The sequence below is a fragment of the Mustela nigripes genome, unplaced genomic scaffold (genome assembly GCF_022355385.1).
Source record: "Mustela nigripes isolate SB6536 unplaced genomic scaffold, MUSNIG.SB6536 HiC_scaffold_195, whole genome shotgun sequence".
Taxonomy (NCBI): domain Eukaryota; kingdom Metazoa; phylum Chordata; class Mammalia; order Carnivora; family Mustelidae; genus Mustela; species Mustela nigripes.
Window position 1 is genome coordinate 1 of NW_026739606.1, and position 15661 is coordinate 15661.

A 15661-nucleotide genomic window follows, 5' to 3' on the forward strand; every position below is an offset into this window, starting at 1 on the left:
AATGTTGCTTCTTAAAGGGAAATGCATGTTAAAAAGGATAAATCATCTAGATAAAAAAAGTACATTATTTTGGTCATTTATTTTTTAAGAGACTGTTGAGACAACAAAACTCTGAATCATATGGGTAAACACATTATTTAAAAATATCTGTTTTGGGGCACCTGGGTGGCTCAGTGGATTAAAGCCTCTGCCTTCGGCTCAGGTCATGGTCTCAGGGTCCTGGGATTGAGGAGCCCCACATCAGGCTCTGCTCAGCAGGGAGCCTGCTTCCCCTCTCTCTCTCTGCTTGCCTCTCTGCCTGCTTGTGATATCTCTCTCTCTCTCTCTCTCTGTGTGTCAAATAAATAAATAAAATCTTAAAAAGAAAATCTGTATTGAATATGTACATATACATATTATATTATGGGTAATAGCTTTAGGATAGTTCAAAATTAATGATTTATACAAGCCCTTTTACTTTTTAAAAGTAATTGTTTTATACCTTGCCTCTTAAATGTTGGTTTATGACTCTGATCTATCACTGTACTGTTAAAATAGCTTATTTTCATGGACAATTTTTTTTCACAAACACATGAAATTCCATCTTTGTAAAAGTATTTCTATAGGTTTGATTTTTTCCCATAGTGAAATAATCTGCCGCCTTCAACATCTACTTGGTGACCCATGAAAGACTGTACAAAACTGATCTAACCAAACATCTTTCCCTTTCTTTTATCTTCCTTCCTCCTATCCTCTCTCCATCTTTCTTTCCTTCTTCCTTCCTTTCTTCCTTCCTCCCCCCTCCCTTCTTTTCTCCCTCCCTCCCATCTCCCTCTGTCTCTCTGTCCCTCTCTCCCTCTTGCTTCCTAAAACTTTACAAACAGAGAAGCCAAATTGTTAGAGATTTATAACAGGAAAAAATGTTTAACACATTGTCTGGCATGTTATAAAATGTTAAAACCCTGACTTTGGTATTCATCTAGAGAAAAGTGTTTATCATACATGATTGTTCAGTGACTAAATATGGAATTGCCAAAGAACAGATTTCTAGATTTAAAAATTAGCATCAATTTTCAAAATGAAGATAAAACACTAACTAGGTTATGTAATATTATTATTACATATATATTATATATTATTATTATGTAATATTATTTAGTAAGTGAATATTCACCAGTGATGAAATGTACCAGAGGTGACCATGTGGTATATTTGCTACCATGGTAACACGATCAACGCGTATCTGCCCTGGGGCTAGGAAGCAGTCAAGACTACCTCAGGCAGAGACCTGTGCTCACCTCTCTCTCCCTGTCAGCAGGGTTGCCATACAATGCACTTGAGCACCTGGATTCAGGTACCCAAAGCCTCCAAGGCAATTTTACTTAGAGTGTTCCACATGCATCAGCATTTACTGGAATGACCTGGGGAATCTTCCCTTAAGGTCCTACCTTACCTCCTACAGAGGTAGGACCTTAAGGGAACCTGGGAATTTCAAGAAGCGTATCAGGTGTGTCTCCCAAACTCTAAACTTTGAGAACCATTGCCCTACAGGCTTTGCTCTCTTCTGATGATCTGCCTGGCTTGTTTTACTGCTTCCACATTTTTAATATTCTAGTTCACTTGCCTGACGTTGTCATTTTGATAGACTTTAGTGCTCCTGACTCTTACCTAGAAATCTGATGTTCATAGCCATACTTTATTTCAATTTCTTCTGTAAATTGTGTACCTTGACTTCTTTATTCCTAACGCCAGGGGATTTCTAGGTAAATGAAAAAAAAATGCATGTAATTTCAAAATATCATAAATTTCATCTACTTTAAAGATAAAGTTGTGAGGTTTTTGCTTTGTTTTCTTTTGTTTTAGCTACAGAGAAAGGTAGATTTATCATGTAAGCAAGGGGGAAATAACCACAACATTATTTAAAAAGTGACACTTATTAAGTGTCTATTTGTACATGGGATGGATTTGAAGTGAGAGGCATATCATGACTATACAGAAGACTGTATATACACTTGGTCAAATTTTTAATATTTGTAACATTGTACATCTCTGTGGTTAAAAGATTCTTAATGATTTCTACTTGCCATTGTCTTAGTAATAATGCGCAGATTCAGTCATGGTAAATCAAGAGCACAATGGTTCTTCTTTACCACTTACAGCTTATACACATGGTATAAAGAAAAATGCTATAGGCCATTCATATAGAAGGAGTTTTTTAGACAAATGTGTATGTTCAACACAGATTCCTTTAAGTGTATAAGCAATTCTCTGGGAATTATTTAATGGAGATTTCATATGATAATAGTAGATTACTATTATCTATTACTATATTACTATTCTACTATGGTAGAAGATGGTAAAGGTACCTACTGTTCTGATTCTTTTTTTTTTTTTTTTTAAAGATTTTATTTATTTATCAGAGAGAGAGAGGGGAAAGAGTGAGCACAGGCAGACAGAATGGCAGGCAGAGGCAGAGGGAGAAGCAGGCTCCCCGCCGAGCAAGGAGCCCGATGTGGGACTCTATCCCAGGACGCTGGGATCATGACCTGAGCCAAAGGCAGCTGCTTAACCAACTGAGCCACCCAGGCGTCCCTACTGTTCTAATTCTTAAAGCTTGCTGTTAAATATTAAAGACATATCACTTCAGTGATAGAAATGTCTCAGTAGGATTTAGTAAAATATAATATGAGTGATGTTATGTTTATAGTGTGAGATATACTTTAAAACATAACAAGATTGTTGGGCTTGATGTCATTACCCCACAAAGTTTCATTAATAGATTATTAAACAGATGCTTTGGGCTGTTTTTGAAAAGAAGTGTTTTACCTCACAGAGTTCAATTAATATTATTCTGATTTTTGATCAGGAGCTAGGAGCTAATGGGAACTTATGGTAATGACTTAAACATAATGTAGCTTTAAAGATTAAAAAAAAAATTTATTTATTTGACAGAAAGAGAGAGCACAAGTGGGGGGCAGGGAGAGGGAGAGGCAGGCTACCTGCTGAGCAGGGAGACTGACACAGGGCTCCATTCGAGGACCTTGGGATCATGACCTGAGCTGAAAACAGACAGTTAACCAACAAAGCCACCCAGGTGCCCCCAAACATAATGTATTTGTATATTAGTACGGGGTTTGAGAGTTTGCTATGATACCAATCTAGATTAAATCAAAAGTTGAACTATCTAGGGGCACCTGGGTGGCTCAGTGGGTTAAAGCCTCTGCCTTCTGCTCGGGTCGTGATCCTAGGGTCCTGGGATCGAGCCCCGCTTCGGGCTTTCTGCTCAGCAGGGAACCTGCTTCCCCCACTCTCTCTCTGCCTACTGTGATCCCTGTCTGTCAAATGAATAAATAAAATCTTGAAAAAAAAAAGTTAAACTATTTAAGCATACAATAGAGGAAAATCATCTAGAGGCATTGTTGACTAATGGAGCATTTTGAATTAATTGTCAGATGGGATTGCCATAGATGTGTTAATACAATCTTATAGAATCAAGATATATATTGTAGGGGACTGAAGAAATACTGATATCACTACATGATTTATTCTCCAGCTTGCATCTGAGTGGTAGTGTTCACTTCTAGAGATGTTCCATATTAAGGGAGACCCTCACAAACTGGAGAAGGTTCAGAAGAGATCTTCAGGGATCTTGCAGACCTTTTCATAGTCCATACTGTGGACATTACTGCTATAAATATTTGGGTGCATGTACCCCTTCAGGTCACTACATTTGTATTGTTAGGGTAAATACCCAGTAGTGAGAGTGCTGGGTCATAGGGTAGCTCTATTTTAAACTTTTTGAGGAACCTCTATACTGTTTTCCAGAGTGGCTGCACTAGCTTGCATTCCTACCAGCAGTGTAGGAGGGTTTCCCTTTCTCCGCATCCTCTCCAACATCTGTTGTTTCTTGACTTGTTAATTTTAGCCATTCTCATTGGTATGGGGTGGTATCTTACTGTGGTTTTGATTTGTATGTCCCTGATACCAAGAGATGTTGAACACTTTTTCATGTGTCTGATGGCCATTTGGATGTCTTATTTGCAGAAATGTCTGTTCATGTCTCCTGCCCATTTCTTGATTGGATTATTTGTTCTTTGGGTGTTGAGTTTGATAAGTTCTTTATAGATTATGGGTACTAGTCCTTTATCAGATATGTCATTTGCAGATATCTTCTCCCATTCTGTCAGTTGTCTTCTGGTTTTGTTGACTGTTTCCTTTGCTGTGCAAAAGGTTTTGATCTTGATGAAATCCCAAGAGTTCTTTTTTGCCCTCGCTTGCCTTGCCTTTGGTGATGTTTCTAGGAAGAAGTTGCTGCAGCTGAGGTTGAAGAGGTTTTGCTGCCTGTGTTCTTCTCAAGGATTTTGATGGATTTCTGTCTCACATTGAGGTATTCCATCCATTTTGAGTCTAAGGAGTGTGGTGTAAGGAAATGGTCCAGTTTCATTCTTCTGCATGTGGCTGTCCAATTTTCCCAACACCATTTGTTGAAGAGACTGTCTTTTTTCCACTGGACATTCTTTCCTGCTTTGTCAAAGATTAGTTGACCATAGAGTTGAGAATCAATTTCTGGGCTCTCTATTCTGTTCCATTGGCCTATGTGTCTATTTTTGTGCCAGTCCCATACTGTCTTGATGATTATAGCTTTGTAATAGAGCTTCAAGTCCGGAATTGTGATTCTGTGAACTGTGGTTTTCTTTTCAACATTCCTCTGCCTATTTGGGGGATTTTCTGGTTCCATATAAATTTTAGGATTATTTCTTCCATTTCTTTGGAAAAAAATGATAGTATTTTGATAGAGATTGCATTAAATGTGTAGATTGCTTTAGGTAGCATAGACATATTCACAAAATTTGTTTTTCCAATCCATGAGCATGGAACACTTTTCCATTTCTTTGTGTCTTCTTCAATTTCTTTCATGAACACATTATAGTTTTCTGAGTACAGATTCCTTGCCTCTTTGGTTAGGTTTATTCCTAGGTGTCTTGTGGTTTTAGGTACAATAGTAAATGGGATTGACTCTTTAATTTCTCTTTCTTCTGTTCTGTTGTTGGTGTATAGAAATGTAACTGATTTCTGTGCACTGATTTTATATCCTGACATTTCACTGAATTCCTGTATGAGTTCTAGCAGTTTTGGAGTGGAGCTTCTTGGGTTTTCCACATAAAGTATCATATCTGCAAAGAGTGATAGTTTGACTTCTTCTTTGCTGATTTGGATGCCTTTAATTTCTTTTTCTTCTCTGATTATTGAGGTTAGTACTTCTGGTATTATGTTTAATAGCAATGATAATAGTGGACATCCCTGCTGTGTTCTTGATCTTAGAGAAAAAGTTCTCAGTTTTTTCCTGAGAACAGATATTGAGAATGGATATTTGATGGGAGTTTTTCATAGATGGCTTTGATGATATTGAGGTATGTGCCCTCTATCCCTAACACTGTGAAGAGTTTTGATCAAGAAAGGATGCTGTAATTTGTCAAATGCTTTTTCATCATCTATTAAGAGTATCATATGGTTCATGTTCTTTCTTTTATTAATGTATCACATTAATTGATTTGCAGATGTTGAACCAACCTTGCAGCCGAAGAATAAATCCCACTTGGTTATGGTGAATAATCCTTTTAATGTACTATTGGATCCTATTGGCTAGTATTTTGGTTAGATTTTTTGCATCCATGTTCATCAAGGATATCGGTCTGTAATTCTTTTAGATGGGGTCTCTGTCTGGTTTTGGGATCAAGGTAATGCTGGCCTCATAAAATGAGTTTGGAAGTTTTCCTTCCATTTCTATTTTTTGGAACAGTTTCAGGAGAATAGGTGTTAATTCTTCTTTAAATGCTTGGTAGACATCCTTAGAAGCCATCTGGCCCTGGGCTCTTGTTTGTTGGGAGATTTTTTTTTTGTAATGACTGCTTCAATCTCCTTACCAATTATGAGTCTGTTCAGGTTTTCTGTTTCTTTCTGGTTTAGTTGTGGTAGTTTATATGTCTTTAGGAATATATCCATTTCTTCCAGATTGTCAAATTTTCTGGTGTATAGTTTCTCAAAATATGTTCTTATAACTGTTTGTATTTCTTTGGTGTAGGTTGCGATCTCTTCTCTTTCATTCATGTTTGTATTTATTCGGGTCCTTTCTCTTTTCTTTTGATAAGTCTGGCCAGGAGTTTATCAATATTATTAGTTCTTTCAAAGAAACAGCTCCTAGTTTCATTGATTTGTTCTACCTTTTTTTTTTTTTTGGGTTTCCATTTCATTGATTTCTGCTTTGATCTTTATGATTTCTCTTTTCCTGCTGGGTTTAGGCTTTCTTTACTGTTCTTTCTCCAGCTTCTTTTAGGTTGTGTCCTTGAGACCTTTCTTGTTTCTTGAGACGGGTTGTATTGCTATATACTCTCCTATCAGACTCCCTTTGCTGTTCCCCAAAGATTTTGAACAGTTGTGTTTTCATTTTCATTTGTTTCCATGAATTTTTTTTTAATTCTTTAATTTCCTGGTTGACCCATTCATTCTTTAGTAGTATGCTCTTTAGCCTCTATGTATTTTAGTTTTTTCCAACGTTCCTCTTGTAGTTGAATTCTTGTTTCAAAGCACTGTGGCCTGAAAATATGTCGGGAATGATCCCAAACTTTTGGTACCAGTTGAGACCTGATTTGTGACCCAGGATGTGATGTATTCTGGAGAACGTTCCATGTGCACTAAGGAAGTATGTGTAATCTGTTATTCTGGGATGGAATGTTCTAAATATATCTGTGATGTCCATCTGGTCCAATGTGTCATTTAAAGCTTCATTTCCTTGTTGATCTTTTCCTTAGATGATTCGTCCATTTCAGTGAGGGGGTTGTTAAAGTCCCCTACTATTATTGTATTATTATCAATATGTTTCTATGATTTTGTTATTAATTGGTTTATATAATTGGCTGCTCCCATGCTAGGGGCATAGATATTTAAAATTGTTAGATCTTCTTGTTGGACAGACCTTGTAAGTATGATATAGTGTCCTTCCTCATCTCTTACTATAGCCTTTGGCTTACAATCTAATATTTTTGATATAGGGATTGCTATGCCAGCTTTCTTTTGATGTCCATTAGCATGGTAACTTGTTTTACACCCCCTGACTTTAAATCTCGAGGTATCTTTAGGTCTTAAATGAGTTTCTTGCAGTCAGCATATCTATGGGTCTTTTCTTTCTTCTTCTTTTTTTTAAAAATCCATTTTGATACCCTATGTCTTTTGATTGGGGCATTTAGCCTACTTACATTCAGAGTAACTATTGAAAGCTATGCATTTAGTGCCCTTGTATTGCCTGTAAGGTGACTGTTACTGTATATTGTCTTTGTTCCTTTCTGGTCTGTTACTTTTAGGTTCTGTCTTTGATTAGAGGACCCCTTTCAATACTTCCTGTAGGAAATTTGGTGTTTGCAAATTCTTTTAGTCTTTGTCCTGGAAGCTTTTTATCTTTTCTCCTATTTTTAATGACAGCCTAGCTGGATATAGTATTCTTGGTTGCATATTTTTCTCATTTAATGCTGATTATATCATGCCAGTCCTTTTGGCCTGGCAGATCTCTGTAGATAGGTCTGCTGCCAGTCTAATATTTTTACTGTTATAGTTTACAGACCTCTTGTCCTGGGATGCTTTCAGGATTTTCTGTTTGTCACTGGGACTTGTAAGTTTTACTATTCGATGACAGGATGTGAACCTATTTTTCTTGATTTTGAGTGGGGTTCTCTGTGCTTCCTGGATTTTGATGCTTGTTCCCTTTGCCCAATTAGGGAAATTCTCTGCTATAATTTGTTCCAATATACCTTCTGCTTCTCTCTTTCTTTCTTCTTCTGGGATCCCAACTATCCTAATATTATTTCATCTTATGGTATCGTTTATCTCTCAAATTCTGCCCTCGTGGTTCAGTAGTTGTTTATCTTTTTCTCAGCTTCTTTATTCTCCATCATTTGGTCTTCTATATCAACAACTCTCTCTTCTGCCTCATTTATCCTAGAAGTAAGAGCCTCCATTTTTTTTATTTCACCACATTAATAGCTTTTTTGATTTCAGCTTCGTTCTTTTATTCCTCCAGAAAGGCATTTTATTTCTCCAGAAAGGGATTCTCTTGGATCCTCCATGCTTTTTTCAAGCCAAGCTAGCACCTTGATAATCATCATTCTGACCTGTAGTTCTGAGGTATTACTAATGTCTGCATTGATTAGGTCCCTAGGCACCGGTACTGCCTCTTGTTTTTTGTTTTGTTTTGTTTGTTTTATTTTATTTTTGTTGTTGTTGTTGTTTTTTGTGGTTAGTTTTTCCACCTTGTCATTTTATCCAGATAAAAAAGATGAATGAGAGAACAAAATACTACAAGGGTGGCAATGACCCCAGAAAATTATATACTAACAAAGTCTGGAGAGACCTGAAACTGGGAGGAAAATAAAGGAGGAAAAAAGAAAAATATATACATATTAGACTGGTGAATAGAACAGACAAAATAAGAGTAAACATCATGAAGGGATGGAATATGACTGTGAAGATGAAAATTAAAAAAGATTCTAAAAAAGGAATTGATAAGATAAGAAGTTCTTTGAAAAAGGAGAGAAAAAAAGAGGAAAGAATGTGATCAGGCTGGAAACTAGAACAAAGACATGTGCTAGATTTAGGGTATATTTTGATCTATTAGAAGAATCTGTGTCCCAAAATTTTAAAGAAAATCTGTATGTATGCAAAAAATAAAGTTAAATACAATGAAGGGATAGAATATGACTATAACAATGAAAATTCAAGAAGATTTTTAAAAAGGTATTGATAAGATAAAATAGTTAAAATGATAAAATAAGAGAGAGGGCAATTTTTTAAAAAATAGAATAAGAAAAAATAAAATTAAAAAAAAAAAAAAACTAACTTTCCAAGACTAAAGAATCAGTCTTTTTAGTCATGAATTCTATGTGTTGCTTTCCCCTAGCTCTGGAGTTCTGCAGTTCTCATTGAATAGTAAACTTGTTTTTGGCTAGATGTTCTTGCTAATCTCCTGGGGGAGGGGCCTATTGCAGTGATTCTCAAATGTCTTTGACTGAGATGGAATTGCACCACCCTTGCCAGGGCCCAGGCTAAGTCATCTGCTCATGTTTGCTTTCGGGAGCTTTTGTTCCGTGAACACTTTCTGTATAGCTTTGGAGGACCAGAATGAAGATGGTGGCCTCTCAATCTCTGGCCCAGGAGGAACTGAGAGCTTGGGGGCTCTACTGCTCAGTGCACCATCAGAGAAAAGCAGTTAATCCCTCTGTCTCCCTGGTCTCTGGTTGCACTCCAACCTCACCCATCCTGTCACTCCCATTTGGAGTCTCCAAACCCAGCTGACTCCAGCTCTGTGCTCCTACACAGCTCCTCTTGGAAGAGGAAGTGGGGGTTCTCCCCTGATCTGCTCCTTTTGGGGTTCCTGCTGGGAGAGTAGTGGCCCACCCATGCCTCGGATCATGGTGCAAGGTAAACCTGAGCTTAGTTCTCCCTCCTTGGCTCTGTCTCTGCAGCTGGCTTCCCTGCTCTGTACCTGGGAGCTTTGCCACAGTCAGACACCCGTGGTCTTTTTTTGACCCTGTGGGTCCTGAAACCATACTATCCCCATGAGTGATTACCCCCCCCCCCCGCCCCGCTTGCCTCTACAGTGACATCCCTCAGTGGAGTAGATGTCTTAAAGTTCCTTTTTTTGTCCTCTGCTGCTCTCTCTCTTGCTGGGAGCTGGCCCTTGCCCCACAGTCTGTCTTCCCATATGTCGCCTTGGATTCACTTCTCTGCACGTTCTACCTTCTGGAAAGTGGTCTATTTTCTCTTCTTAGAATTACTGGTCTTTTTCTCTTTGATCTCCTGTTGAGTTTGTAGGCGTTCAGAATGGTTTAATAACTATCTAGCTGAACTCCTGGGACCCGATGATATTTAAGTCTTTTACTCCTCCCCCATCTTGCTCCGCCCTTGCAGCTACCGTTTAATTAGATAACAACTTAGCTTCTTTGCTTTACTTTTTTGGGCTACCATGAGAAATAATCTAAGGTGAAGTATTTTGTACCTTTTGTAAAATTGTTATCAATAAAACCACTTTCATAACTTTGTATATGTCCTTGTGCAAGAATCAATGTGATGTTTCCTTATTTCCATTTTTAATAGTATTCTATCATAGTTTTTTTCTGAGGTAAGGATAGTTCTTAAGTAAGAAATCATTGCCACTGAAATTGGGATTTATATTCATATTTGATGACAGTTTTCACTTAATTATTACATGAGGAAGGATATGAAATTATATAAATTTTTGATAGATCTCTAGTTATATGTCCACCTTTATGATGAAAGACAAAGAAAAGGGAAATGTCTTAAATCTAAAATATTTTGTAACAGATGGTTACCAGAGGGGAGTTGAGTCGGGGGAAGGGTGAAAGAGGTGAGGGGGATTAAGAATATACTTCTTGTGATGAGCACTAAATAAAGTATGAACTTGCTGAGTCACTATATTATACACCTGAAACTAGTATAACACTGTATGTTAACTCTCCTGGAAATAAAATAAAAAAAATTAAGTTAAACATAAAAACAAAAAATAAAATATGTGTGGAGGGATGCCTGGGTGCCTCAGTCAGTTAAGCACCTGCCCTTGGCTCAGATCATGATTCTGGGGTCTTGGGACTGAGCCTCCTTCTTTCTCTGCCTGTTTGTGCTCTCTCTGTTTCTCTCTCTCTGACAAATAAATAAATAAAATCTTTAAAAAAATAAAGTTAGTAAAAAATAAATAAATAAAATGTGTTTGTAATGCAGATGCTCAATACAACCACATTCTCCTAACTTCCTAATTGGGGCGTTTCTTACTGACATGTATGAGTTATCACTGTAATTTAAATTTTTATAATCAGAGAAACTGTACCAATTATTTCTGTGGAAATATGAAATTTACAATTCATGATCTGACTTTTAAATATCAAAAACAAAAATAAAAGCATTGAGTTGAAAAAGAATCAGAAATTTATCCCTAGATTTAAAGAGACCAGACATATTGAGAACAGAGCATGCTTATCAGCTATCTACTGAAAACTTTTTTTTGTTGTTTTTTTGTTTTGTATCACTCAGTGCATTAGTTTTGATAGTTTAGGATGTAGAAACAAATACACTGCCACATTTATAATGGCTCAAAGGACAGACTTTTGATCAGCTCACACAACAATCTAATGCTTGTGCTCTGCTTCATTGGGCAGCTTTCCTCTGTTCATGATTCAGGCTCTTTTCATCTGTGGCTCCTCTCAGTGGTTAGTTCTTATGTTAAGACTTAGTTTTGTCACTAGTCATCTGAACCTTAGCATGCACTCAGTGAACGCTTATTTAAGGAATGAGTGTGCCTATGCTAACTTTTGACTACTGTTAAAGCTCTATGGAAGGTTGCCCTCTTTAAATAGTTTTTTTTTTCTTTAATTTCTTCTTTTTTCTTCCCTCCATCCAAGGAGTGGATAAATGAGTTGAAACCCATTGAAAAGTTAGAGAATTTCATGTACTTTGTGATATATCCATGGAACTCTTTTCCCATACCAAGGGAAGAAAGGAGGGGGAAAGAAGTGCTAGACACATGAATTTTATGCATCAGTTTGAAATCATCTCCTTGTAAAAGAGCATAGGTAATGTGGTGTATCATCCATGCTTATATATGCCTACATGTGTAAGAAAGCTAAAAGAAGACCCAGAGTCTCCTAACCACAGTTATAACTGCTGAGACTGATGAGGAGGAGTCTGGGAGGAAAAGAGACCTCCATCCAGTGTATAAATATTTATGGTGTATCAACTTTTATCCTGTCCATATATTGTATCTTGAAATAAAAACAGACTTTAAATGAGAAAAAGAATTACACACAAAAGTTTCTGTTAAGTAATCAGACATTGTCTCTCTCTCTCTTTTTCTTTTTTTTAACCTAGGGATCCAATATCACCGACACCTGCACTGAGATGCTAATGTGTGGCGTCTTGCTGAAAATTTCTTCTGGAAATATTCAAGAACGGGTGTTTTTTCTTTTTGATAATCTTCTGGTGTATTGCAAAAGGAAACACAGGTAAGGTGATAAAAAGGTACTACTTCAGAAATAACTTATTAACCTTGGAAAATATTTTTTAAGAAAAAAGAAATTATTTATCAATCTCACAGTTTCAGCCTTTTCCTCTGTCCTCCTGGGAACTCAGGATCTCCTCAGTAATTCACATACTCTTAGCCTATTTTCTGATTCTTCTCATTACCTTCTTGTAAAACCTGACTGAAATGTGACTATTATTCAATAACACTACCTTCCCAGGAAGCTTTTGGAGGAAAAATAAATATTTCTGTTGCTAATCCACATGCCTCAGGCTCTGTAGGAAAGGTGAATATGTCTTCCGTGTTTCCCAGTGCTGTTTCCCAGTAATCTCCTCCCCGTCCTTGGAAATATTTTCCTTAACTGCCCCATCTAGTATAGCCTCCCGGCAATTTTATATAAATAGCTAGAAAATTCTTGCCAATATTTTCTTCATTCTTTATTTATTTGTTGCCGCCTTTGCTGGATTAGACTGTAAAGTCCATGAGAATATTGGTCTTGCTGCTTATTCTGTGCTATTCCCCAGAGACTGGATCTGCCGTGTAATAGACACTCAAGAGGTATTTGTTGAATAAGTGAATAAATGAATGAATAAGTGAATGAATGAAACCCAAGCAAGTTCCTGGTATAGCTTAGTTTTCATTAGTTTAAGTAATTTAATGTAGCAGTGTTATTGATGTATGTAATTTTTTTAAAGTAGGGATATAATTTTTTCTTTAGGAGGTACTTAGAGGATGTTTCCTTGAACTCCTGGTGAAACGTTGTACAGATTGTTTAAACAAAATAATAAAGCTGAATTTAATTGGGAAATTTCCTTTGCCTTTATATACTTCTTCCTAACCATATCCAGGATACATTATTTTCAGTGAAAAGGTACTAAAAGGTTTCATGAAATTTAAAGGTAAAACAGATGGGTTGAGGATGCAGGGTTTGTACGAGTGTTTATTCTAGAAATGAGGTTCAGTAATGAGGACAATGTAACCAAAGATTTTTAGTAGCATGAGAATGAGAAACTCAAAAACTGACTGATTTCTGAGGCAAGATTAAGGGAACATCATTCTTCACCTCTTGAAATGGGATTTCCTAAGTCAATAAACAAGATGTCAAGAGCAAGTTCTCTGATTTGGCAGCTATGTTGATGACATGGGAGTTCTGCCTCTTAGATTATAGTATCAGAATGCCCTAGCAGGAGACATTAGTGCAAACATACAGTGATGCTGAGAAAGCATAGAACTACCCATGTGTCTTGCTGAAAGGGAACAGGTTAGGGTTAAAGTCAAATGATAGTTATGGGGTGCCTGGGTGGTGCATTTGGTTAAGTGTCTAACTCTTGGTTTTGACTCAGGTTATGATCTCAGGTTTGTGAGATTGAGCCCCATATCAGCCTCTGCACTCAAATTGAGTTTCTCTCTCTCTCACTTTGCCCTTTCCCAATCTCACACATGCTCTCTCTCTTTAAATAAAGAAAGAAATAATAAATCTTTCAGAAAAAGATAGTTGTTAATCCCTGCCTTAATGAGATTTATTTTTTTTTAAAAAAAGATGTTTTACCACATATGAAAATGAATTCTTTTTTTTTTTTTTTACTAAACTCTCTGTGTTTTGCAGCAAGATTGGGATTCATAGAAATAGGTTTTAATGCTTTGGTGAGTGCTGTGAAGTGTAAACCTGGTGATTCACAGACCTGTACCCCTGGGGATAAAAATATATGTTTATAAAAAATCAAAAATCAAAAAAAATAAATAAAAAATAAAAAAATAATTTTAAGCTGAAAAAAAAAAAGAAATAGGTTTTAAGAAGATGTAGAAAAGGCTGTTAATTTTACTTGAATATAACTCATTAAAAAATTATAATGTGCTTCAAGTTGTTTAGGTACAATTTTTTTCCAGCTTTATTGAGGACTAGTTGACAAATAACATAGTAATATATTTTAATTGTACAACATGATGATTTGATATACATCATGAAAGGATTTTGCCCATGAAGTCAATTAACACATCCACCTAGGTGCAGTTATTAAAGGCATCCATTTGAGAATGAGATCTTTTTTTTTAAATTACAACTGATCTCATACTTATTTATATATATATATGCCTGCCTTCTAGTGCAAAGCTTTTGCAAAATTAGCCATGTACAATGATGATATGATTTATGGTCTTACGATTTTCCTTGTTAAATTGGTAAACAACAGAAAAGATTTTGTAAAATTAAAATCCTGAAGGGTTCTTTTTTTTTTTTTAAGACTTATTTATTGGGCGCCTGGGTGGCTCAGTGGGTTAAGCCGCTACCTTCGGCTCAGGTCATGATCTCAGGGTCCTGGGATCGAGGCCCGCATCGGGCTCTCTGCTCAGCAGGGAGCCTGCTTCCCTCTCTCTCTCTCTGCCTGCCTCTCCATCTACTTGTGATTTCTCTCTGTCAAATAAATAAATAAAATCTTAAAAAAAAAAAAAGACTTATTTATTTTGAGAGAGAGGGAGAGTGAGCAGCAGGAGGGGGAAAGGGAGAAGGAGAGAAGCAGACTCCCTGTTGAAGTGCAGAGCCTGACATGGGGCTTAGTCCCAGGACCCTGAGATCATGACCTGAGCCAACATCAAGAGTTGGACGCCACCTGACTGAACCATCCAGGTGCCCCTACAATCCTAGTTTTTGAACAAATATCCTTAATGGGTATATAATGTGGACAAAATACATAGTGACTAGAAATATAAATACTGCATAAATGTTATTATCCTTCCCTTCCTGAATTGAAATAGGAAGAATATACCATCAAGTCCCTTCATTTTAGTTTAGTTCATCCTCTTAACCAAGTCCCTTCATTTTAGTTTACTTCATCCCCTTAACCAAGTACTATTGAAGCTCTAAAGATTGTTTAGTGAGTGTGAGTAAACTGAACCTTTTCCAGATTTCCAAAGTATTTTAATTGCAAAATCTGGGGACTTGATGAATTGAATCCTAGAGTTACATTCACAAAAGCCAAGAGTGCTGATTAGGAATCTCAGCTCTGGAATTTACTAATGCTATTAATCTCAGGAGAAACTAGTATTTAAAAAAATAATATGTTGTATAGTAGTTAATACATAAAGCATAATATGGCTTAGTTTGGTTTGTTAATGAGCTCTTTAAGTATTATAATGTATTTTGTTTTCTGCACTTTATATTTTGTATATAATATAGTTTGTAGATTATTTATCCATATGTATAGGAATAGTTTATTCATTTAACTCTTGCTTGATAGTCCATTGGTTGAATATTATCACAATTAAATTGATAACAACTTAATTATTCCATCTCCTACTAGTGGACTTTAGGTTTTTGTTTATTAGTTTGTTTTAATTTTTCTGCCGTTATGAAGATTCCTGCAACGTGTATCTGATGACCACTAAAATAATTAATTAGGAGGGAAATCAGGAAATTGGGATAAAAAATATTCTACATTAAAACATAGAGCAAAATTATTTTCAAAGCAGAAGCTTCTCAGTTGATATACTTTAATAGAACCACCTTTTTTTTTATATATAATTTTTTATTTTTTATAAACATATATTTTTATCCTCAGGGGTACAGGTCTGTGAATCACCAGGTTTACACACTTCACAGCACTCACC

General features: G+C 36.3%; 1 protein-coding gene across 1 annotated transcript in view; it reads left to right on the plus strand.

Annotated features, from left to right (window-relative positions):
• Positions 1–11907: 11907 nt before the first annotated feature.
• The window catches only part of LOC132008543 (phosphatidylinositol 3,4,5-trisphosphate-dependent Rac exchanger 2 protein-like), a gene marked incomplete at its 5' end in the record, with an annotated part of 22225 nt that continues 18471 nt past the window's right edge, over positions 11908–15661 (plus strand). Inside the window, one exon of the mRNA XM_059387175.1 lies at positions 11908–12041. Coding sequence (XP_059243158.1) covers positions 11908–12041 — 134 coding nt within the window. The remainder of the gene's footprint in view (positions 12042–15661) is intronic.